The sequence below is a fragment of the Tribolium castaneum genome, chromosome 2 (assembly GCF_031307605.1).
Source record: "Tribolium castaneum strain GA2 chromosome 2, icTriCast1.1, whole genome shotgun sequence".
NCBI lineage: Eukaryota > Metazoa > Arthropoda > Insecta > Coleoptera > Tenebrionidae > Tribolium > Tribolium castaneum.
In genome coordinates, this window is record NC_087395.1 from 17,281,750 (window position 1) to 17,307,490 (window position 25,741).

Here is a 25,741-nt window from a genome sequence, read left to right on the forward strand (position 1 = left end):
AAAATTCGCGGCTGCGCAAGGACTGAGCTTTTCACTCAGTTATTTCAATATTTATCTTCAATCATTTACACACGCTTTAAACAAGGAAATGATTGTTCCAACAGCGATGCAGCAGATTGTTTCCAAGACATCTGTTCACTTTTAATGCACCAAGGTTGGATGTTACCACTCTAAAAATAATTCAAGTTTTTATAACCATTAAATTATTTTGTCTTACATTTAAATAAATACTGGATATTATCATCAAATCTGGGGTTTTTCACTGCGTGATTTACGAGAATTTATTATTAAAACTATTTATTTCTCCTACTTTTGACTCCAACGTTTGGATTTTTGTTGTTATTAGATGAGTCTGCTAAAAGTATTTCTCAAAAACTAAAAATCACACAAAAATCGGCGTTTGGTATTAATTAGGTACTTTACTTTTTTTCAGTATGTACGTGTTTTTTTCAGATTTTTTTACAATTCGGTATTAAAAACCGGTAACTGACCAAGGGTCGGTTTACAGAAAGAGAAATTAAGATTTAATTCAAAATTAAACTAATTCGAATTAGGTTGCCATTAACAAATATCAAGTTAATCAAATATAAATGTTAATAAAATTAAAAACATTAAAATATTAATTAATCGAAATTTGAATAGCATTTATTAGCTGTTTCAAAACTATAAAAACGCATTTTACCGAGTTATTTTTTTTAAATAAAATTGATAAAATTATAAAATACTTATCTCTTATTGAAAGTATAAATTACAGTAGCTATTATTTTTTTAAGTGCATAAATAATTTACAGCAGCTAATTTTGAGAAAAAATGCGCCGTTGGTGTTTTTATAGTTTTGAAACAGCTAATATACAGCAATAAACGTAAAATTAGGTACTTTTGTGTATTTTAATTTTTATTTAATTATGTTGTTATATTTTGCGGTTGTAGTTACATTTTTTATGTATTTTTTGCACAAAGCATTTACCCAAGCATAATATTTTTTTCAGTGACTCAGGTTATAGAAAGCTTCATTAAATTTTAATTCGTAGTTAAAAATTAACAACGCGAATAGACCAATCAAATTGGTTCAATTTGGTCACATGATCAGATAATTGCAGATTAAATTAATGATGCTTCTGTAAACCGGTCCGTAATATTACATAATTAATTGATTTTAATTAAATCTCTAGCGTAAGGAATAATGATTATAAATATTTTGAAAAAAATCAGAAAAAATAGCAAACGTTAAAATCTGAGTGATTATTATTATTGGTTTTTAAGATTCAGTAAAAATATATTATTTTAAGTACTTTTAGCAGACTAAGGGCCGGTTTACAGAAAGCTCAGTTAAAGTTAATTACACTGTTAAAAGTTAACAACGCCAAAAGATCAATCAAATAGATTCAATTTGGTCACGTGATCAGTTAATCCCGCATTTAACTCCGGATTAAGACACTTCTATAAACCGGCCCTTATCTTGTATATATTATGATTTTATGTAACTTTTACAAACACATGTCTCAGTTCGGGCCGAAGTCACAATTATTTATGTTACTCAAAAAATGTTTTAATTATATATATTTTTTTCATAAATGAAATAAGATTTCTTTAATGAATCGTTTAATTGGGCTGAGAATTACATACTTTTTAAATTTTTCGCACGTTTCAGTACATATTTTAACCAAAATCACTTGTTTAGTGAAACTATGTCAAAATAAATCAAAAATTTGTGAAAACAATAATAATAATAATAATAATAATAATAATAATAATAATAATAATTTTATTTATTTTCAACTCGTGAACCACATTTAAACCAAAATCTAGAAACAATGTAAAGGTAACAGAGACAGTAAAACACTAACATTAAATTTTAAATTTTGTCTACTATTAAATTTAACCTAAGCCCCAAAAACGTTAAATATAAAATTAATAATAATAATAATTAAATGAAATAAAACTCTTGCATATGTTGTATGCTTCAGCACGTTTTTGAGCTAAAATAGCGAAGAAAACTTCTTAAATTACATTCAAAATGAATCTATGTTCTCGTTGTGTTACCGTTTTTTTTTGCCAAAGCTCGTCAAAAATAAGTTGAGAAATCGAGAAAAATTTATTTTTGTGTTTTTTACGCTTTGCTCTATTATTTCAAAAAATGTGGTAAAAAGTACCCAAAATTATGTTCTACTATTTTTTCGAGCGCTTATAGACTTTTCTGAGACAAAAACTGGATTTTTTGTGGTATTTAGATAATAGAAAATAATAAAACAAGCGTAAGAATTAGAATTCAAAATATGATGAACCAAATATTTAAAAATTCAAAGAAAAATGGTTAAAAACTCCAACTTTTTTTTCAAATGTAACGGTATGTCAAGTGTTACTTTATATGAAAGAGCACCTTTCAAGGAATACAACGCATTCTTTGTTTTCTGAATATTTCCAAAGCCTACCCGAGAAAAAAATAAAAACCAATTTTTAAAAATTGAAACTAGGCAAATCACACTAGAAATGTTGCAAAATGTTAGGAATTCATGCTACTATCGTTACGTTATTTTCCAGGAAAGGAACGGTGCCCATTAATTGTTGCATGAGATAATGTTTAACTTATAAAATTAGTTTTTATTTTTTTATCACGTTGGCTTTGAAAAAATTCAAAAAACAAATAGTGCATTGTATTGCTTGCGAAAAGGGCTTTCATACGAGGTGTTACTTGACATACCATTACATTTGAAAAAAGAAGTTAGGAGGTGGCTATGCATTTCTGACAACAAATAAACAAAAACAATATGCACCAAATAGTAGGCCAGGAAAAATAAAAACTGACCTTTTTCGGGAATTTTCACCAAAATCGTCTTAAGCAAAGTTATGAATTTTATTCCAGTTAAAAATTCCACACTGCATACGCCTTCTTTAACCCCGAGTATATTTATTTAGATAATTTGTAATTAAAAGTCTTACGACAGTTTTTAAATTTTCGTCAAGTAGGCTTCACAATACCGTCCTTGGATTTGTCTGTATTGTGATGTTAATAGTACAATCAGAATTTGCGAAATTAAAGGCCATTAACATTTCCGTGTTAATTTATTCATTTGCTACGTAAGTGATAATTGTTCACTCATAATCATAAGTCATAAGCAGAGAAATGATTGATTAAGAAACGGATGGAAGACTACATTCTACATTATAATTTCCGCCTTAATCCTAATAAAATTAGACGTTTTATTGGGGTAAACAGAAGACAAATTATTCCCGTCTAGAAACTTTTAATTAACTTTGTGAGTGTTTTATTGCGCTTGTCTATACCGTAAACGATTGTTTTTACTATAAATTTTTCATTTCAATTGTGAGGCATCCAATTTAATTTCCAAGTGAAAAAACGTTTTCGCAATCGCCGAGATTTTCAGACAATCATCCACCACTATACCGCGAGAAATTCCTGCAGCAAGCTCGCGAAGCAGCAGGAACAGGAATACTGTACCGAAATAAACCGAAAAGCAACGACCGGTTTCGTCCCAACTAGCCGCATCATCGCATTCGAACGCAGTCGTTCGTGGGGTTTGCGTGGATTTTTAGTGTTCGTACCTTTATTGAACATTTTATGTGTTAGTGTTGGTGATTTTGACGAGAAGGGTGTGCAGATCGGGCGGTGCCTTTGTCCTTTCGGGATTATCATTCATCCAGTGTGAGAAAAAAAATGTGAGTGGATTTTTTCGAAAGCGATGCGGTTTCATTGATCCTCAATGGTCCATTGATAATCAAATCGCGGGTCTGATTGAATTTGGTATTGATCGAAGGTGGAAAAGGCGCCTTGTCTTAAATTAATCGCAATCCTGCGGAGGATAATTGGCGATTGTTATGCGTTACACTTTGGTGGATTCGATGCAATTATAAGCCGAAATTTTGAATAATTACTTTTACTTTTTTGGTAATCAGACGAATGACTAATTTAGTGAAACTTTTTCCATAATTATTATAATTTGGGCGCGTGCTCTAAAAGTGAGGAAAATCCGGAACTGGTTCCAAGCCAGCGTATTTATAAATTTCGCGAGAATCGATATTTTGGCACCGCAATATGATATTTCTGGCATTTAAAAAATAAAATGTCACGAAATCGTGTAATTTCATACTCCCACTCAATTATCAAAAAATCGCAATTATCTTCCAAGTAAACTAATGAAATTTGACAAGAGGTGACTTCTGAAAGGTCAGCCAGCAAAGTGGTGTCGAGACTAGGGTTGGCGTTCGTGTAATCCCACCCAAGGCCCTAATAAAACTTTACAATCCCTGGGATTAATGTAAGAAATGAAGCACCCAACGTGCGGTACTAATTGTCTGGACTTTTCTCCATTTCACTTGAGGGAATTTTTTCGCAATGATTATTACACGTCAGAAACTCCTAACTGTGCTTATTCAGTTGCCGGTGAAGGTCTATACATATTTCATTTTCAACAAAGATAAGATCTGAGAGTTGTGGAGTCACGCATAAATCTTGGAGAAAAACTGTGGAGAGAAAAATTGGGCTGTTCATCAAAACTATTTATCAAAAAGAAAAAGTTGGTGAATTATAATTAAAAATAAATTGTTAATTAAGTGTCGAAGGCTGGACGTAATTTTGTGTTGTAAGATTGTTTTACATTATTTATTTCACTATCAATTGTTGGTAATTAGGTTTCGATTCTATCTTCAACATTAATCTTAATGACTCGTGACGGTTTCAAATCTTAAATCATTAATTTAATTACGAGGTGGGATTTTGGTATTTGGTTCTGGACTTTTGGGTATTTGGAACAAGACAGCAACAATTTGTGAATAAATAAAAAAACTGGGGGTCGTTTTCGATGTTTGACACAGTGCTATTAACTTCTGTAAAAAGAAACAAACTTGGCTCTTCAAGTTCGGAACTTTATTTCGTTCAAAAGATACAACAGATATATTTAATTAGCGAGATTGTAACACTAAACTTCCGTCTTAACATCTTAAAATCTACTTCTTTCTTCGTTTTTCTTTAAGCTGGTCAGCACAAATTCATCAGCAACTCCAGATTCATTTGCTCTTCCAAAAATTCTGTCATTTCCTTTGAAACCGTTAAATTTTACTGCTTCTGGACAAATTCCTCCAACTCCAAAACCTCAAATTTTTGCTTCTCTAGCTTTTTCAAATTCAGGACCTTTACGTTTGTTTGCAATTTCTTACACAAATTCTATATTCTTACTTGTGTTTTCCACATCTGAAGTTGATTCTTATTTTTTTTATTCATTTTTTTAAAATATTTTTTATTAAATCTTTTTATTTATTTTTCTATTAATATTTTTTCCATCATATTTTCTGACTCTTGTTTTTCCATTTTTCCGCTCATATTAATATGAATTCAGAAATTTTTCCTTCAAAACAAGTTTTTGGCAAATACCTCCAAATGTGTTATGATTTGCGTTAGGCTTGTAATAAGAAAAAGTGTTTGTTTTTTAGTTCTGCATCGAATAATACAGACTGAAACAAAAGTAACGCATAAAATTCGTATCTTTGTTTTGAGTCATTTTTTTTATTCTTGAACAGATCGATTTTATTTTTTTAAATGTTACATTTTGACACCATAACAACATTTCTCACGTATTCGATTTTGAGTAATGACGTCTTTTTTATCTTTTTTAAATGCCAAGTGACATTTTGACTAATGTTTTTGATACATTTTAATAAATATAAAAAAAGTAAAAAATAAAGCAACAAAAAGTTAAAAAGAAGAAAATTATTGAAAAAAAAATGAAAATTATAAAAGTTATTGATCTTTTCGTTATTTCTTAATTTTATAAGAGGTAATTGTTTTTTGTTTATTTTTTATGATTAGGTGTCATATTAAATGATTTCATGCTTAATATAAAAAAATTAAAAATCATGTTATTAGTTGCCAGTTATAAAATATATCGCGAACAAAAAGATAATGCTCATTATGTTTCGTTATAAATATTTTTCTTAATTATATAATTTTTTTTTTCTTATTACCAGAAAGATAAAGATGTGTACTATCTAAAACAGTGAACAAAAATGTCAGTTGCCATTAAAAAAATTAAGAATGACGTCACAACTCAAAAACGAATGACATTATAAATGTCATTGTGACGTCAAAGTGTAGTGTTTAAGAAAATAAAATAGACTGATTTGAGGATTTTTTTGAAAAATTACTAATAACAAACATAAGTATTCTGTGCGTTACTTTTGGTTCAGTCTATAAAATTAAATAGGGGTTGCCATTTGAAATAAGCAAAATAAAAGGCTCTAAAGTTGGGAAATACATTGTAAACACCCTGTAGCAACTTAGCTCAGTCAAACTTAATTAATAATCTGTTAGACCTAGAAGTGTTTCTATTTTTTTTATTTTATATTTTATTAACAATAATCCTTGAACCATTAAAAAATGTATTACCTATACTGACGTGATACTTTTTGGAACACTCTGTATAATCAAAAATATTTTATTGAAATGTGTCTAAAGTGTAAATAAGTCGGGAGCTGAACGGGAACACCCTGTATATTTGGACAATTTAAATGATTTTCTATAAGGCTCTGAACTCGGAATTCGTCAATTTTGAGACACCTGTATATACTTACTTATCTATCTTTTCCAGATTTGATGTTGATTCTGTTCTTTTGTATTAAACTTTCCTAATAATTTTCCATTTAGTTCTTCTAATTTATTATTTTCAAAAAAAAATTTAACGTTTCTTCTGACTCTTGTTTTACAATTTTTTTCGCACTTATTAATCTTTCCAACTCTCTTCTTTTCAATTAGTTCCAGAAGATGTTCCTTCAGCTTTAGTTTTTTCAGATTTCTCTAAAGTTTTTCCATAACTTCTATATCTAATTGTTTTCCAAATCCATAGTCCTTCGAATTTTTCTTTAAATTTTTACCCAATTTTTCTATGAATTTTTCAAATAATTTTTCCATCATAATTATCATAAAGTTATTAGTTATTTCAACTCTCATTTTGACAATCATTGTTGAATAACCTCACCGCTGTATGAATCACACTTAGATACTTCCAGTTAATTTTATATTCACTTGTGGATTATACCTAATTCCAGTTATTTTTATCAACATTATTAGTGTTTAAAATTTGCAACCTTTGTTCTTTAATTACTATTATTACGAATTTTGTGTTTTTCACCGTTACTCTTTGTTGAATAAAAACAGTTTTGTTAGCACATATTTCTCTGCCAGTTTCAGTTTTTACATTAAAAAGTCGTTAACATTACAAAGACGCAAAAATGGTTTAAATAATTACATTCGTCTTTCATATATTTCCAAGCTCTATATACAGTGTGTATCAGAAATACGTGTATTAATTTTAACAGGTAACAGAACTCAACAAATAAAACACCTTTTCTATTTGTAATTTTTTAATTTTAATTTTTTAACAGTTTAAAACAACAATGAAAATTGTTGCTATGAATACAAACTAATTATTAAACACTGACCGGCTTCTTTACACAAAAGAAAGGGGGAAAACAGTGAAAATTATAAAAAAGAATTTTGCTAAACGTTATCCAGAAAAGTTGTATTTGGAGAGTTTTATGACGTGGTAAAATTAACCACGTATTTTTGATACACCCTGTATCTTTTAATATGAAATGTTTCACTGAGCGAGAAAGTGTAAAGCCGTGTCTGGAGCTTTCAATGGAAGCTTTCAGGACACTTTTCACGCATGAATAGATAATCGTCGTTTTCTGTTTGTCGGTTCGTGAGATGGCCATTTTTGTTATTTCGCTGCAACTTCCTGTCGTCACTTGAGACGTAAAACTTTCGAAAAACGAGCAAATCAAGTCCTTGACGTGACACTACTGAAATAATTCCCCTCTTTAAATAATTTATAATGTTGTAAACAGTCAGGTTAACCGGAGATTGAATTAGATCAAAGCGTGGGCGTGATATACCGAGCTGAATTTTTCGCACACACATTAGATCATTCCTGACGCAAGTCGTACTAAAAGACAATAGAAATGTGCCAGGAATGAAAAATAAATATTTCGGGGAGCAGGTGTCTGGCTATAAACGACGTCAGAGTTTTATGTCGGTTGTAAATTGATTTTTGATATCGGCGATTAGTCAGAGAGTGAGGTGAGGTAAATTGGAAACACTTCCCCCAAAGTTGCGTTTAATTGAGCATTTAATTTTAACCGTGAGTTGTTTGGACTCGTACTATAAATTGCTCTAAAAATATCTAACGGGCTTCAGAGCAGGTACGTACTTAATTAATTTGAGTGTCTGGGTTTAATAAGATTTTGTGTGGATTCGCTAATACGAGTCTAATTGCAACATTAATGATTTTGCGAGACGAGGAGAGATAGTGGTTTAATATAAGCACCAGGGACGCTCGCTGTGTAAACAGATGGGTCATTATACTCGACTCTTGGCTGGAGGATTGGTGGCTCTTATCACAGGAACGACATCCATCAGTTTATCATACGAGGAGATGACTGTGTTTTATTAAATATATACTACAGACTGGGGACGTTTCAAGCCTAATTAATTAAGAACAAAGCTCGGAAAGATTGAAAAATCGATCATAATCTAACGGAAAGTTTATACATGTGGGTGGTTTAATCAAAAATTAAATTTCTTTGTAAATGAAGCAATAAAAAGCCACATGCACAGTTTGTGTTTCTACCAAAGTAATGAAGCAGATTGTGTGAAAAATATGAACTTCGTTTACTCAACGTACAAACTGGGAGTTTATTATTCTTCAAAAACACGGATTTATTTTTTGACGAAAATTATTTATAATTTGGGTTAGGATTGGGGTTATGAAAATTTAATGTTGCATCCCTTGTCACTCAAAATAGAAATTAATTCTGAAGCGATTTTTTCCTAGTAAATATTTAATTGCAAATTGGTTTTATGACGAAATGCTGAGACTTGTTAAAAGATGTTTTCTTGATGATGTGTTTCCGTGGATGGTAATTAAGACCACCATTGAACAGTTTTTTATTGACAAAATAACGTATTACAGCAATATGTGTCTACAAATTGATAAAAATGCCAACAGAGGAGATTATTTGTAAGTTTTAATCGTAATTTATGACTCTGATTGTTGAGGAAACGTTTCGATTTGAATTATTAGCATTGCCAAGTTACAAAATAGTGTTGTAGCGTCTCTCGAGCCAATTTTGTATTATGTGGATAAAGTAGTATTTATTTTTATCCTTTTTTATTAAAATTTTTGTTAGTAACTTATGTCAGAGGTTCATGTCGAAAATAATTTCAAGGTTATTCGGAAGTAAAGATACCGTTGGGGGCGCCACTGAGCTAGGTCGAAAACAGTAACCATAAATGGCGGGAAAATGTTTATTTGGATATTTTGAGCGTTGTACGAATTTTGGGGCTTCACAATTATTACATTGCCTATGCGGAATGATTATTGCATCTTTGATGCAAGAAACTTATGTTGACAAATGAGAGATGACGAGGAAAACGCGAATAACGAATGACTGTTTGGTTCACTTTCTTTATTGGAAAATTATTACAAAAACATTGAAAAGCCTACCTTTTGGCATAATTTACGTTTAAATGTATCAGCAGTTGTTAATCTTTATTGTAGTTTTGTAGATTTACCGCAGCATTTCATGATTTTTTCAGTGGAAAATTCTAACCTAAAATTCATAACACTTTCACTAATTTATTGGTTTCTTGAGCCAAACTTTGTGTTCGCTGTGATCCATTACTTATAATCTTTAATTAGACAACTGTTTGATAACACTTTGTAATCAAAATTTAAATATTTTTCACTTTTTATCCACTTTCAAGTTCCAACAATAAACACTTTATACCACGAAAAGCTACAGAACCAAAGTCAACGCTAGTATTTACCACCACGTACCTTTAAAGTAATTCTTTCTATTGTAAGTAATTAACACTATACACGCAAAATTGTTGAACAATTCATTAAATGTCAGTTAAATGTGGCATTACGAAAATTTCTTTACTGTTTTCGACATAGTTCAAAAGTCATCACCAGAGGGCGTCTAGTTAATTTTATTTCCGAAATGCATATAATGACATAATTTTACGTCAAATTTAACCAGGGACGTAGGAAACGTATATATATATAAATATACCTACAAATATTAATGTTCACATTTCCGAAATTTTTCGATATTTATTTTAATATTAAATACATAACTTATAACATACATCAATGCTAAAAATGCTTTTCTTTCAGTCACAATTTTTAGTTAAACATCTCGTCCCAAAAATTGGTCATCAAGAACACTTCATATTTCCCGTCGTCTTTTTAAATTGCCCGAATAATGATATTGAAGGTCTTCTCGTGTGAAAAACGTAACAAAATCGTGAATTCCAATATCTTCATAATTTGATACAGAATCTAAAGTTCACGTAGATGCTAAAGGCGGCCAAGCAGCGACAGGTTCAAGTTTGCTAAAAATTAGACCCAATTTTGGGTTCAAGTACCTACGTATTTGGCAAATGCATAGACAAATTCTCAAAATCTCATAGATTTTGTACATAACATTATTTAGACAATCCACTTTTCCAAATACTGGTTAATAATAAACGTAAAACTTGGCAGGAAAGGTTCAATTTCTCTCTCTTTCATCGTTGATTACCATTTCTTAAAGTTAAGGAAAAAATGTTTATTGAAGTGTTTAGACGTAAAATTCTTATACTCACAAGGAAATCTCTTTTAAAATTTGGAGTTCATATTAAGAAAAACAGTGAATTGACGACGACTGCCAGTCTAAACCTTTTCTAAGCGCAGTTAGTTGACGAAAAATGGAAACATTTTTTGACCAATTTATTTGACTCTTCGCCAAATTTGAAGTGTAACACCACTGATTTCTATCCCAATTTGTTTTTTTTACACATTCCAACGGACGTACATGCAACAAAATTTCGAAAATTGACATTCAGTGTCCACCCTTATTGAAAACTCCTGCCAAATCAGCTCACGTTTCGGTGTAAAACTGAAACGAAGTAGCTGATATCGACTGACGACACTGTGGGCATCATTAATCACCATCAAGCTCGGATTTACCATCTATAAAGATTACTTTTTTAGTGTGTTCCGTTCCCTATCTCACACAAATTATTTATTTAGCTCTCCATATCGGTAAAAGATAAGTTAACAAAATGGGAAATAAATTACGATTCGTTTGTAATTCGATACTTGACTTGCCCTCCTCTTTTTGACTTGATTACATCCGAGTTTTATTTTTATGCAGAGGCGTTGTGCTGTTAAACAATCACGGGAACTATTATTAGATGGCTGTTATTATTTTTATAGAGTAGTGGAGTTGTTATTGTCAATTATGTTCCATTGACACACGGTTCAATTAATGGAAATTTTCTAAAGTGTGGGCTAGGGAATTTTCCCTTGCCAAATTAGGTGCCAATTATTGTACTAAAAAAAGGAAATTCTAACAAAATTTACCGAAAAACACGATTTCAGGAAAGATATAGATAAAATAGGTGAAGTACACTTTTCTTTAATGTAATATTATCTACTTATTATTAAATTCTAATAAAATGTTTTAACATTAAAAATATAAAAATATTGTTTACCTTTCCATTTTATATTTAATTAACCTTATGTGTAACACCATTTAGATCGAAATCCCATCTTCAAAACATTAAATCATTCCATAAATAAATCATAAAATAATATAATTTTCAAAAGCAGTTGTGTTTTTCTCGTTCTAAACTATGCTACATCTTTATAGTAACATTTTTGACGACATTTTCGTCAAATGAGGCAAAAATAATAACTCATTCGATTTGTCCCCGCGAAGTAAGTGAATTTTTTTCTGAAAACATTGCTAAAATGCTGAAAAAGTAAATTAATGGAATCTGGTCTTCTTTCGCTGATAAATCTTATACAAAAAAGGTCAAAATAATGAGGTTTTCGATTTTCGGTTTTGATTTTTGGGTCTGTTCTAGTGAGTTTCTGACTCTAAAGACGTATACGTAGTAAAACGATTGAAAAAGCCAAGAGTAAGGTAATTTTTCATGAATTATTTCTGTGTCTGTTTAAAGATAGTTGCGCGAATAAAATGAATGTTTATTATAAAAATGTGCTCTTTTAATGAAATTTTGCGAAAAGAGTGATTATTATCTGTATCTCGCCATAAAGTGAGCTACTCAATTGGTTCAATTAAGCTAGAACAATGTTAAATTCGATCAAATTTGATTATTTTTTAAGAATCTTTGCACAGTAAGTGAGTTTTTTACTCACAAATAGAAACATTTAACGAAAAAATCTACAGTAATGTCATTTTCAGTCTTTATTTGTTATTATTTTTTATAATAATTATTAATATGTTTAATTAAACTAAGTACATACTTTTCCAGTTTTTTAAGGGAAGCTTGACAAAAAAATTGTTTCTCACTTTAAAACGAACTACATACAAAAGAATTTTTTTTATTAGGTACTTACTGTTAGTTAAAAAAACGATGTCTATATTAAATTTAGCGGAATACTAAAATGACGTTATTGTCAATCTTAGTCTAGGATCTTAATTGGAAAATGGACATCGTATTGTAAAGAAATTTTGCAAAAGCAAATAAGTTTTCAGCTCAAGATTACCCAATTTTCGCTTAAATTCGATATATACTTTGTCGTATTTTTGTGAAATTACTCAGAATTGGAGTAAAGAATTTCAATTTCGCTGCAAGGTACTAATGTAGTCATTTTTTGATGAAATTTTTCTAAATAAGTGAGTTTTTGATTGAGAAACATAACTGAAAAAGGTTTGATAAAAGACAAAAGTAATAATTGTCAACTTTTATAGATAATAATTTTTTAAGATAATATTAATAAATTAATAATATAGATAAAAATTACTGGACCAAAACAAGTTTTTTCGACGTCATTGGAGATTTTAATCAGAAGAACTTTTTCACGCATTTTTATGAAATCACTCAGAATAGGCGAAAAGAACCTTAATTTTGCTGCAATGTAGTCATTTTTTTGACGAAATTTTGCTAAATAAGTGAATTTTTGGATGAAAGACCTAACTGAGGGGCTTGATAAAGGATAAACGTAATAATCGGCGACCTTATTAGATAATACCTAGGTCTGTTTTTACGCTAGAAAAAGGACATACAACTTTTTGAAAATTATTTTAAACAATAATTATCTACGTGTTTTATTTTTGAATGTTTAGAGAAATTTTGCAAAAAAAAATATTTTCTCACTGGATCAAAATAAGATCTTATATTTTTAAGTTTTTTTTGCTTATCCTGAGAAATTCTATAAAAATACGTCACTTGGAAATTTACAATCGTCAGATAAATTCCGGATAAGTTATTTCTAGTATAATTACTATAATTACAATTGTTACAACAATTTATTTTTTAAAATTTATCCTCAATATAAAGTTATCCGACGATTGTAAAATCCATCCTTAAACGAACTTTTCAACGTATTTTTATGGAATTTCTCAGAATAAGCGATAAAAACTTTCGCTACATAATGTAGTCACTTTTGACGAAATTTTGCTTAATAAGTGAGTTTTTGGTTGAAAGACACGACTGAAAGGCTAGATAAAAGACAAAAGTAGGAATAATTGTCGACTTTTATACATAAAATTTTGGTCTGTTTGAGTAAAATTACGCCAGAATAAGGTCAAAAAACGTTTGACAATTATTTTAAATTATATCTAATTAATTATCTACGTGTTTTTCGACTGTTTCTAGACAAATTTTGCAAAAAAAATACTTTCTCACTGGATTTATTGAATTAAAATAAGATCTTGTTTTCGGTGTCACTTGGAAATTTTTTGTTGTATTAGAAATTTCGCAGATTAATTGAGTTTTTAACCCAAAGTAACATAACTTTTTTTGGCCTGATGATTAGTGCCTTGAACCCACGTGCCGCCACTGAGACACAGCACGTTTTTGTTTTCTTCCACATTAGGTAGTTTTCGTTTAATTTAGGACTCTACGTCCCTTTTGAATTAGTTTGACTGAAAGTTTCTCTTCTGAAAAAAATTGATGGGTCCAATAATGAGTTAATGACCTGTTTGCAATTTGATGGTAGTTTTACGACATCATAAATCAGCACAGGTACCTTCACAACTGCTGGCCCCATCCTCGTCCATTGTTATTATAGAAAATTATAATTTATGGTTGTGTCAGTCAGCAAATAATAACGGTTTTTTTTTGAGTGAAACATCTCGTATCGATTATGCGAATCCGAAATTCATTCATAATTCCAGCCAGACTTCCTGTAATTTTCCCCGAATCACCTGCTGAAAACTGAAGAGAACTTCGGAATCGTAAAATCGATACGCGGATGCTGTGCAGAATGCAGACAGAACGTCTGGCTCTCCCGAACGCAAAAACTCAGTTATGAAACCGAGTTGCAACCGCATTTCTAAAAATTTCCTAATGATTGTTTTTGCAGAAACCCCCAATCAAAATGGAATGCGGCGTGACGGGGGGCTACACCAACGGCACCACTCCGGCCGGCATCCTGGCCGACGTCCGGTCCGAAAGGTCGCCCTCGAAGACGGGCCTCCACGTCAATTTCAAGGACAAAGGCGAGATCAAGGAGCGCAGAGAGAAGTTTCTCACTGCCAAATACGGACACCATCAGATGAGTCTCATCAGAAAACGACTGGCTGTGGAAATGTGGCTTTACGAAGAGCTTAAAAAGCTCTACGAAACTTCGGTAAGCAAAGTGTGTAATTTTTCATCCGAGATAATGCAAAGTCTAGACTCTAATTTAGGCGATTGAATCAAAAAAGAACAATCTGTTATAATTTAGGCAAACTTTTGAAAATGAATAATACTTGGGGCGTTACCTTCATGCCATTTTTGCTCCGAGGGGTCGGAAATTTACCTGAGACTAGCACAAAGGAGCTAGATAGCTCCTAAACATCAAAATAAAATTCTCCGAGAGTTATTTCAGGTTTGAACTGTGTTCACACCACGTACTGCTTTTCCTAATTGCATGTTATTGATTGTTACTCTCATAAACACTTGTACATTGAACTCTATAATTATTTCATGACGTGCCATTGTGTTAAAGCAGTGGATTATTAATTTTATTATTAATTGATTAAACAATAGCACAGGTCATTGTTGAATCATTTTTCAATCCATTTTATCGCTGCATGAATTCATGCCGAAGAAAAAATAAATAGTACAATGGGTAAAATTATTTATTGCTTTATTAATGGTTCATTAAAACTTATTGTTATGCAAACTGCACCCTTGCTGTGATAGTGCAAAAATAAGAAAGTTGAAATTCTAATTCTATTTTTAAACCATTGCGATTTTTTTTATTTCATTTTTTTATTTATTTGTATTTGGACTTTTTATTATTGAAGCTGTATTTGACTGAACGACAATTTTTGCACTTGTTTAAAAACATACGTTGAGCTTTAGTGATTTCTCTTTAAAAAAATAACTCGCACTTAAATAATACGTTAATTTTCGTTCGTTTGTCGTTATTTTTTTCAAAAGCAGCCAATTTTTTGAGAACAGCTTAATTTAATTAATTTAATTAATTTTAATAATTGTAGCTTTCTTCATTACTTTTTATCAGAGTTATTTGCAAGAAGCAAATGGCTACGAAAAATATCGTCAAACATTTGGTCTCTTCACAATTTGTCTAAACCAAACTTTCTTCATTATTTTTCAACTTTTTGGAGCTACTTCCTTTGGGTTAAGTGTTTCTAACGTAAAATGACAGGTGGAATACAAATTTGCAGGAATCAAATCGCTACGACTAACCGTTCCGACAATATCGTCAAAAATTTAGTCTCGTCACACGTCACAATTTGTCTAAACCAAACTTTCTTCAATATCTTTCAACTTTTTGGAGTTACTTCCTTAGGATTGAGTGTTTCTAACGTAAAATGACCGGCGGAATACAAATTTGCAAGAATCAAGTCGCTACGACTAACCGTCGGAAAATATCGTCAAAAATTTAGCCTCGTCAAAATTTGTCGAAACCAAACTTTCTTGATTATTTTTCAACTTTTTGGAGTTACTTCTTTAGGGTTGAGTGTTACTAACGTAAAATGACCGGCGGAATACAAATTTGCAAGAATCAAATCGCTACGACTAACCGTTCCGAAAATATCGTCAAAAATTTAGTCTCGTCACACGTCACAATTTGTTTAAACCAAACTTTCTTCTTTATTTTTCAACTTTTGGGAGTTACTTCTTTAGGGTTGAGTGTTTCTAACGTAAAATGACCGGCAGAATTCAAATTTGCAAGAATCAAGTCGCTACGACTAACCGTCGGAAAATATCGTCAAAAATTTAGCCTCGTCAAAATTTGTCGAAACCAAACTTTCTTGATTATTTTTCAACTTTTTGGAGTTACTTCTTTAGGGTTGAGTGTTACTAACGTAAAATGACCGGCGGAATACAAATTTGCAAGAATCAAATCGCTACGACTAACCGTTCCGAAAATATCGTCAAAAATTTAGTCTCGTCACACGTCACAATTTGTTTAAACCAAACTTTCTTCTTTATTTTTCAACTTTTTGGAGTTACTTCTTTAGGGTAGAGTGTTTCTAACGTAAAATGGCCGGCGGAATACAAATTTGCAAGAATCAAATCGCTACGACTAACCGTTCCGAAAATATCGTCAAAAATTTAGTCTCGTCACACGTCACAATTTGTCTAAACCAAATTTTCTTCAATATTTTTCAACTTTTTGGAATTACTTCCTTGGGATTGAGTGTTTCTAACGTAAAATGACCGGCGGAATACAAATTTGCAAGAATCAAATCGCGCCGACTAACCGTTCCGAAAATATCGTCAAAAATTTAGTCACGTCACACATCACATATTGTCTAAACCAAACTTTCTTCATTATTTTTTAACTTTTTGGAGTTACTTTCTTAGGGTTGAGTGTTTGTAACGTAAAATGACCAGCGGAATACAAATTTGCAAGAATCAAATCGCTACGACTAACCGTTCCGAAAATAGCGTCAAAAATTTAGTCTCGTCACACGTCACAATTTGTCTAAACCAAATTTTCTTCAATATTTTTCAACTTTTTGGAGTTACTTTCTTAGGATTGAGTGTTTCTAACGTAAAATGACCGGCGGAATCCAAATTTGCAAGAATTAATTCGCTACGACTAACCGTTCGGAAAATATCATCAAAAATTTAGTCTTGTCACAATCTCTGTATTATGTATTAATTATTATGTATTATAATGTATTAATTAAAAACCAAACTTTTTAATTAATTTTGTTTTTTTTTTCAATTAATTAACTTATTACAGAGCATCTTGAAATTTGAAAAACGGTTAAAAGTGTTCAAATTTTATTATCTAAAATCTTTTTTAATTTTCTTCCTTTATTTATTTTGAAAATAGGTAAAGTGTTTTTTTAATGGCACGAAGAGTCAAATGTCATAGTTTTAAAAAACATATCGAATGATATAAAAATAAACAGGGGTTACCATTTAAAATATTCAGAATAAATGGCTTTAAAATTAAAAAAGTTTAGGGAAGTAACCACCCTGTACTAATTCAGCTGAATCAAACTTAACCAATAAGTCTGTTAGACCTTGTTCAATACGTATCTTGTAATAATGTCTTAAAAAATTCACTGTTTCAATTTTTTTAAGTCATTTTTTACAAATAAATGTGTAAAACCGATTTTTTTGTTTCTTTATGTTATTCATTTTTAACTATAATCTCTGAACTGATGTGAAAATAACTTTAAGGACATGTTCAAAAAGTATCCGAATGAGCACAAAAAAATAGCATGTCACGAGCATGCCATTAAAAAATTTTATTAAGACTCCTTCGAGACACTCTGTAGCACAACCAAAAAACTGGATCATTCTGTAGAACTATTTGCGCATAATTATAGATATTTACGCATTTTATTTGGAATAATGTCAAAATGTTCGAGGATTTTTCAAAGATATGAATGTCATGTTACAGTTCTTTACTTTGTAGTAACTTTGTGACCACATTTTATGGCAATAATTTACATGAATTTACCATAAATTTACAACAGTTTACGAAGCTGTTAGGTTTTCATCACCCTTCAGCAGTCTTTGTACCATTTATTGCAAAATCACGTTGCGAAAAATTTTGTCATAAAATTACAACAATAATTACGTGGCTTCTACTTAAAATCAATTAAAATTTAGTTGCAGTGCTAAATTTGCATGAAAATACCTACGTAAAATGCAGATGTTTATTATTGTTGAATGTTTATGTTCGAGTGTTTACCTGCAATCATTTATCTCAACAAATTTAGCTTTGTGCGTATAAATCTTGAAAAAAAACGACCAATCGCCAAAATAAGTCGTTTATCTCTTGGATGTTTTCGTGTATGTAATTACCCGCTTTCCTCATCGGCATACTTATGCAAAATCCGTCCTTGAACCGTTATTAAATTTTCTTGTTTTCGGTTCAATCCGTAACACCTGGATCGTGACGTGCCCATGAAAGCCGGCCATCAATAAAGATTATCGATCCGAGTCAATTTCGGCGATTTAGGCCAATCTTGCGAACCTGAACTTGTGAGCTTTCTGGTGTCACAATCAATAACTCTAATCGCATTTTAAATAATACGACAAGTGGCGTAACTGCAGGAACTGTTGGCGTATTTTTTCGACTCGCATTATTATCAGAGCATGATTCAAAGAAACAATTGATGGCCGCTTCAGAGACAAGAAATACGTACAGACAGTACAATAAATTACATTGTCTCGTCAATTAGCTCGGATACTTCTTGTCTTAATGCGGTAATTGCTTCCTTATGTGCTTGTTAACTCCTATTCTTCTGTCTTTTAGTGTCAAGTTCGTCAGGCTTGTTAATGTAATCGCTGTGAAAGTGATATTGTCATATTTTAACACATTTTGCAAAAGAGGAAAATCGTGCCAAAAATACGCGAAACCAGAATTACTTGCACTTACAGAATTATTTAGTTTTTTAGTGCTTTTACAAATGATCTCTATTACTGTAACTATAATGTGACCACTAAAATGTAATTCACAGCTAATTTCAGTGCCATTCCACTCTTAATATGGTCGTTATGTAAATTATTCGTTTTCCACGTTTAGTTTTAAAAATCAATGAAGTTTGATTGATCTGAATTTCTACAGAGTGTTCGCACAATTTTTTTAATCTTTAAAGTTTTTATTTTGCTTATTTTAAATGGAATCTTCTGTCGATTTATGCTATACATAATTTTATTATTACATTTTGATTTAGAAACATTACATATATAATATTTAATTAATCACGCATAATACTGTAAAACCTCTCAACAACGGACACCGATGGGAACTTTTAATTGTTCGTTGTGGAGATGTCCGCTAATGGGAGGTGGAAAATTTAATTTTGGTTTTGTTACGTTTCTGCAAAAATGTCCGTTGTGAAGAGGTGTCCGTTGTTCGGAGGTGTCCGTTTCACTGTAATAAGGAGGAGGAATTTTTTTTGCAGACCAGTGAAATTATTTAATAAACAAACTTGTTTAATTATCAAATTTATTGATTACGACCTACATTTTTTCGGAGACCGCAAATTTATTATTTCATGTGACAAAATTGAAATTAATACTAAACCATAACTAAAATTTTTTGTGAAATAAAAAGAGATAAAATTATAAGACGTGATTTTTGCATTTTTTTGAGCCATTATTTTTATGCAAATTTTTGGGCCGCTAGGAGCCACAAAAATTTACCTCAACGGACCGTTTCGGATGAATTGTAAAATTATAAATTCAAAATTTCCGAATTTTAAATTCAGAAAGCATACTTATTACTTACTTATACTTATACTACATATTTATGCTTTTTAATTGATTACTGCATTTTTTATATGTAGTTCCCAAAAAAAAATAATTTTCTGTGAAATGAAACAGAACAAAATGTAATTTGTAAAACGTTATTTTGTATTTTTAAAGTGCCACTAATATTTTTGTAAAAACGGGCTGCCAGGAGCCACGAAAATTTACCTCAAATTTATGCAAACTTGTGGACTTGGAAGAGGTATGCGGTGAATTGTAAGCGTTTTTTACGAAGCCTTGAAGCTGGAATTAAATATAAATCTATCAATTACATTGTTTTACATCTTTTATTTTAATATAACCGCCAGTTTACTCTTACTCTTACGTAATTGTGATCAGAATATTTCACACAGTTCGAAGTGATTAATGTGCAGGAGGAAACAAGATATCCCAGTATGAGTTCTATCATTTTTTGTTTTAATTAATTACGTACTGCGATATTTGAAAGTTTGTAAGTCTTGTGCGGCATGAAACCTCTACAAAATTTAACAAATTTGTGTTTCTCACGCAATGTTTCAAAAGTTTGAGGAAGAGATTTATGACAGAGTCGAAGTGGTGTGTTACAAAAAGAAATTGTTTTGAGAAAAAATTACAAAACTTTTGCTTTCGAATTTAATGAAAAGCAGTCCCACGCTGTCAATTCTTTAATTGTTTGTGATATTTTGTGATGTTTTATGTTGACAGTCACTTGACTCACGGCTGCATTTTTCAAGGAAACGATTAATCTGGTTGCGATTAAATTAAAGTTTCTCGTAGATTCTTCATAGTCATCATGAGTCAAGCTGGTAATGAAACGTTTTCCTCGGTATAACCGTTACATTTTCATTTGCATTGAATCTCCGAGTATTTTTCCCATCAATCGCGCGCTTTAATGAGAGGTGAAGTACCATTATTACAGTGTTCCTCTCCAAAACAAGAAATTTAATTGGGATTGAGACGTTGCAAAAATCTGAGTCGTGAACAATGCAACAAAACAGCTTGGGAGTTTCCTGTTCGAGATTTGTAATGTACTTAATTATAGTTGTGAATTAGAAGAGACTTGATTTGTAACATTTTTATTTTTGACAATTTCGTAACTTCTACACGCATTCGTTTTTTTGTATCGGCTAACATAACTTCAACACCTTCTGCACATTACGACAACATAATTTCAGCTTCATCTCTCTCCAACTTCTATATTAGGTGTCGAAACTTTCTTTCATATTTTTTTTCTCAGTTTCATCTTGTTTCTTATGTGTCTTTAATTTTATCACTTTACTTAACTTCTTTCCAGCTTCTATAGATGTAGGCACTATTCTTTCTTGAAATTTTCATTCCCAAACAATAATTAACTTTACTCAAGTGTCTTTAGCTTCTCTCCACTGTTTACCGTCATTTTTCTTGATAAAGTCTCAAATACTGATCTTGTATCTTCTAAAGGTTCTTTTTCATCGACTGCACACAAAATAGAATCTCCAAATCTTACAGGTCTTCGAGTTCACGTTCTGGGTGGGTATCTTCCTTCTTCTGGTACATTGTCATCTTCATGTATAACATTTAGAATTTCAAAATCTTTTTGTTTTGAATCTTCTGGCACTTTTTCTTCAGAAATTACTTCTTTTAACTTTTCTTGAGCATTATTTCTATGAAGAAAATAATCAGAAATTTCTTGATCTTCGTAAAATAAATCTTTTGTACCTGAATTTACTTTCTTCAATGTTGACAATTCTGCAAATACCTATAATATTTCTTGATTTCTTCACAGTTTTACTTTTTTATCCATAAATATGTAGGCCTTTGAATTTTTGCAATATCCAGTAAAGATTAATTTTTCTGATTTTGAATTCCAGTTAGTCCGTTTTTATTTATTTTATTCATTTTATTTATTATATTTATTTTATATATTTTATTTATTTTATTTATTTTATTTGTTTTATTTATTTTATTTATTATATTTATTTTATTTATTTTATTTATTTTATTTATTTTATTTATTTTATTTATTTTATTTATTTTATTTATTTTCTCGCCTTTTCAACCAAATTTCGATCGAATCTCTCAGATACTTCATTCTGTTAAGGTCTGTTCTTTGATGGCGAATTCCGAACTTTAATTCTATTTTGAGATTTGTTTCAACTTCAACCATTTTTTTAAAATTCTTGAATTTTTCAAAAACTTTCGACTATGCTCGGAAAAAATATATAGGTACAAGTGTTTTTCTTGTAAGATCCAGTGGCGCAGCCAGAGATAGAGTTTATGGGGAGGTTTACCTACGTAAAAGTTATAAAAACTAATGACCACACAGAAATGAGCGTTATATTATATTATATATTTTATCTACGATTATCAAATAATATAACCATTACTGTTGTGAAAGTTCCACTGTAAATTTTCATTTTATCCATCGACAAATTAAAAGAAGTCTCTGATTGGTTTTCACCCATGGGTAAAATTGACAGAATTTTTTATCCATTGGGATTGGGACAAATCAAAATTGGAAATATTGGAATTTTATCTTTTCCACCACTTTTATGTTGGCAATTGTGTGCCGTAACCGCAGCAATATAACCAAACAAGCCAAATCAGCTGACAACAAAAACAAACAGCTAATTATTTAGTCGGAACTAGTAGTGAAATCTGTGATTGTTCAAGCAGTTTTTTGTGACAGAAAGTTATTTAAAATGTTGGAAGAAGAGAATGAAATGACCTGCACGCCACCTGACATTCGCAATATCGCAACGAGTGCAATAGAAAATCTTCTACCACAAAAATCGCGGCACAAATATGAGTGTGTTTATGAAAGGTTTTTAAAATTTTTTTTTTTTTGGTTATTTGATCGTAGATAAAATATAGTATTATACTCGCAAGTAAAGGTTTTTATCCACTCAAATGATTACATGCACTCGCCTTCGGCTCGTGCAGCAAACTTCATTTTTGTGGATAAAAACCTTCTTTACTTGCTCGTGTAATAATATACTATTATATATTTATTTTCTAAAATGTTGTTCTGTGAATAAATAACTTACAAAAATTGCCTCAAATTTATCTATTTGTTGTATAGCTCACTTTTTGTAGCTACAAGAAATATTGATAATTTTACATAAAAAAATTTATCCATCTGTTTCATGCCTTATTTTATTGGTGGTGATTGTTTTTTATTTTTTGTTTACGTGGTTCTGTGCTAATAATTAAAAAAATATGCAAAGCAATCGCCCTAAAACGCCAAAGAACATCAAGATAAAGCTTTTCAGTGGTTTTTGTTTTGTTCAAGATTATTTTTTTAATGTTGTTATTATTATTACCAGAAAGATAATGGAGTGTACTATCAAAAATAGTATGCAATTAAAAATATCGGTTTTCTTAAGAAAATGACGTCATTACTTAAAAATCAATAACTCTCAATCAAAAATGTAGCATATATTTTATTTTACAACAATTTCTTCGACGATATTTTTGAAAAATAATAAAAAAATAAAAAATATTAATAAAAAAAATATGAGTTGTTTTTCTCGGAATATTCGGAAGTAGAAAACGCTTTCCGCCAATTGAATTTATTTTTATTGGACTGCAAATTTCACTATGAATTAACTCTAATGTTTCTTTAGCCCTGTGCACTGATTTCTTCTGAAAATTATTCTTGTGTTGCTTCCCTTTGCAACAATTTTCACAAATATTTTCGCAAATCTTCAAATTTTGTACCATGAACCATATTAACGAGTCTCTTCATACCTTGATTGCTTAAATGAGCCAATCTACAATAGTAAAAAAATTCTTTGTATTAAAGTTATTGATAATTAACGGATTGTAGATAAATGATATGTGGCAACGTTGTCTAACAGTCATAATCGCAATAGAATTTGATCGAAAATAAAAATAAATTATTTTTGAAACGGTTTCCTTAGAAATAATTCCCAGTGTTGGCACATCTACACATTGTGATCTTTTGGATAAATTTTAATTTTTTTAAATTAAAAAAACTGCTAAAATCTGATAGTAAATTTTAAAATAATTATTCATCGTTTTGTTACGGAACGATTACCTGGTATGAAACATAAAAACATAAAAAATAATGAAAACTAAAGAAGTTTACACAATAAGTTTGTAGCTCCAGATTTTTTAAAATATGACTTTAGGAATTTTTTCAACATTTTTCCCGTAATCTGCACTTGCTTCTCGATAACGTACCACTGAGTTGGTGCGCCAGTTTTTGAGCACCCTGTATGTGATTTGACACCAAGCACAATTGCTTCCAAAGCCTTTCACCCTTTTTTGTTCACATCAGTTCACAATTAATTAAATGAATCAATGTAGTTGCTACTTCCTTCAAGTTTTTCGAAAAATACAATCCCAGTTGCACTCTTTCTTCACAAATTAGAAGAGACTCAAATTGTAACTTTTTTATTTTTGAACAACATAACTTCAATTATTATAACATGTGTCGCCGGATTTTTCTGGGTGGCTCACACATTTCCTGCTGTATCGATTTTCCACTCCACTATTGGCCTTGTTGGCCTTGTTGGCCTTGTTGGCCTTGTTGGCCGTAGATTTCCCCCAGGAACACTGCAGGAACGTCCGACGAAGTCATCGACCTTTCGGAAAAGATGAGACGAGATTATTTCAACGAGGGCGTGTTTTTAATTCACATAAACGCGATTTATTAATCTCGGCTTATCGAGTTTGTGGTCTATTTTAGTGCCGTAACGAGAGTATATTTAGCGAGTGAGGTAGCAGGAAAATCCGACCAGGTTTAAATAAGTGTCGCGCAAGAATGCGGCTGACATCACACGGGGAAGTTTGTTTTGTTTAATTTTTCATTTCGCTCATTATTTGGTAATTTTAGTAACTAACGTTTTGTCATCAATTAAAATAAAATTAGCCGAGTGGTTCAAGACACATGTGTTTCAGATGGCTCACTCAAAAGAAATATTGTGCAGCAGCTTCGTAATTAATTTTCTCAATTTTGTTTATTTTCAACGTTTGAAGATTAAAACTGGAGGTAGCCACCCTTAACAAGTATTAATGATCGCGGGGTGTCCGCTTCGGTGCCTCATTCACTCGTTATTTGCACAAGGGAAGTCTATAGAAATCTGAACAGGCTTTTATGTAAATCTGACTCATTATTTTGTTCATTAAACTTGGATATTACGCTTTCTTTCTGAGGGGTTCCTTGTACAAAAAATTGATCTTTAATTTTTTTTTCATTTTTTGGTCTACATATGAAGGGAAAAGTCTACAGAGTGTTCCCTCTAATCTGGGTATTTGTATAAGTTGTCCCAACGATCCGAAAAATCTCCATAACTTGTTTATTATTACAGATACTGACTTTTTTTTAGATTATAGCTACATTTCTGCTGCATATTTCTAAAATTTGCAGTATATACAGGGTGTCCGTTTTTTGAGCTCCACCGTGGGAATCTCAGTTATTATAAAAGATGCGAGGTCGGTTAAATTAGGGCAAAGTTGTGCATTTTAATGCAAGAAAATTTGATGTGTCATTTTTAATTTTTGAATTACTAGAAAAAAATGGAAATTTGTAGTTTTCGTTTTTATTTTTTCAAGCGAAACCCGAAAAACCTAGACGTTTTTAACTAGAACGTTCTTTAGGCACTTCTTTACAAGGAATCTAAATCTGTCATCGTATTTTCCAAGGCGTTCTTGATGTCAGAGTTACAACACTCAACTTTAGTTTTTCTTATGAACGCCATATTCGCGTGTTGTATTTTTGAAAAGTATTTTTAATCCTGATTACAACGATGTATCACATCATATGATCGAATCTTACATGCTAATCATAATGGAGAAAAAATCATTTTTGCGAAGAGTGCTTTGGAAAAAACGCCAAAAAAATTTTTTTTAACATACTAGATTCTGGCAGTTTATTTTTCCGCCAAGCTTACGTATTTAAAAACTAAACGATAGGATAATTGATAAGCTGGAATTCTTCGCAAAACAAAACAAGACAAAGTTATAAAAACTCTGCTTGCATATTTAATA

At 30.9% G+C, this 25,741-nt stretch overlaps 1 protein-coding gene across 4 annotated transcripts in view; it reads left to right on the plus strand.

The window, feature by feature from the left end:
* The window catches only part of LOC658375 (uncharacterized protein), a 53,590-nt gene that overhangs the window by 22,062 nt on the left and 5,787 nt on the right, over positions 1–25,741 (plus strand). For 3 of the 4 annotated variants that reach the window (XM_015983260.2, XM_064355224.1, XM_015983258.2), the window contains exon 2: positions 14,397–14,663. In XM_015983260.2, coding sequence (XP_015838746.1) covers positions 14,412–14,663 — 252 coding nt within the window. In that variant the 5' untranslated portion in view covers positions 14,397–14,411. Of the gene's footprint in view, positions 1–3,499; positions 3,679–14,396; positions 14,664–25,741 lie in introns of those variants that run through there. The other variant, XM_015983259.2, reaches the window with a different exon arrangement.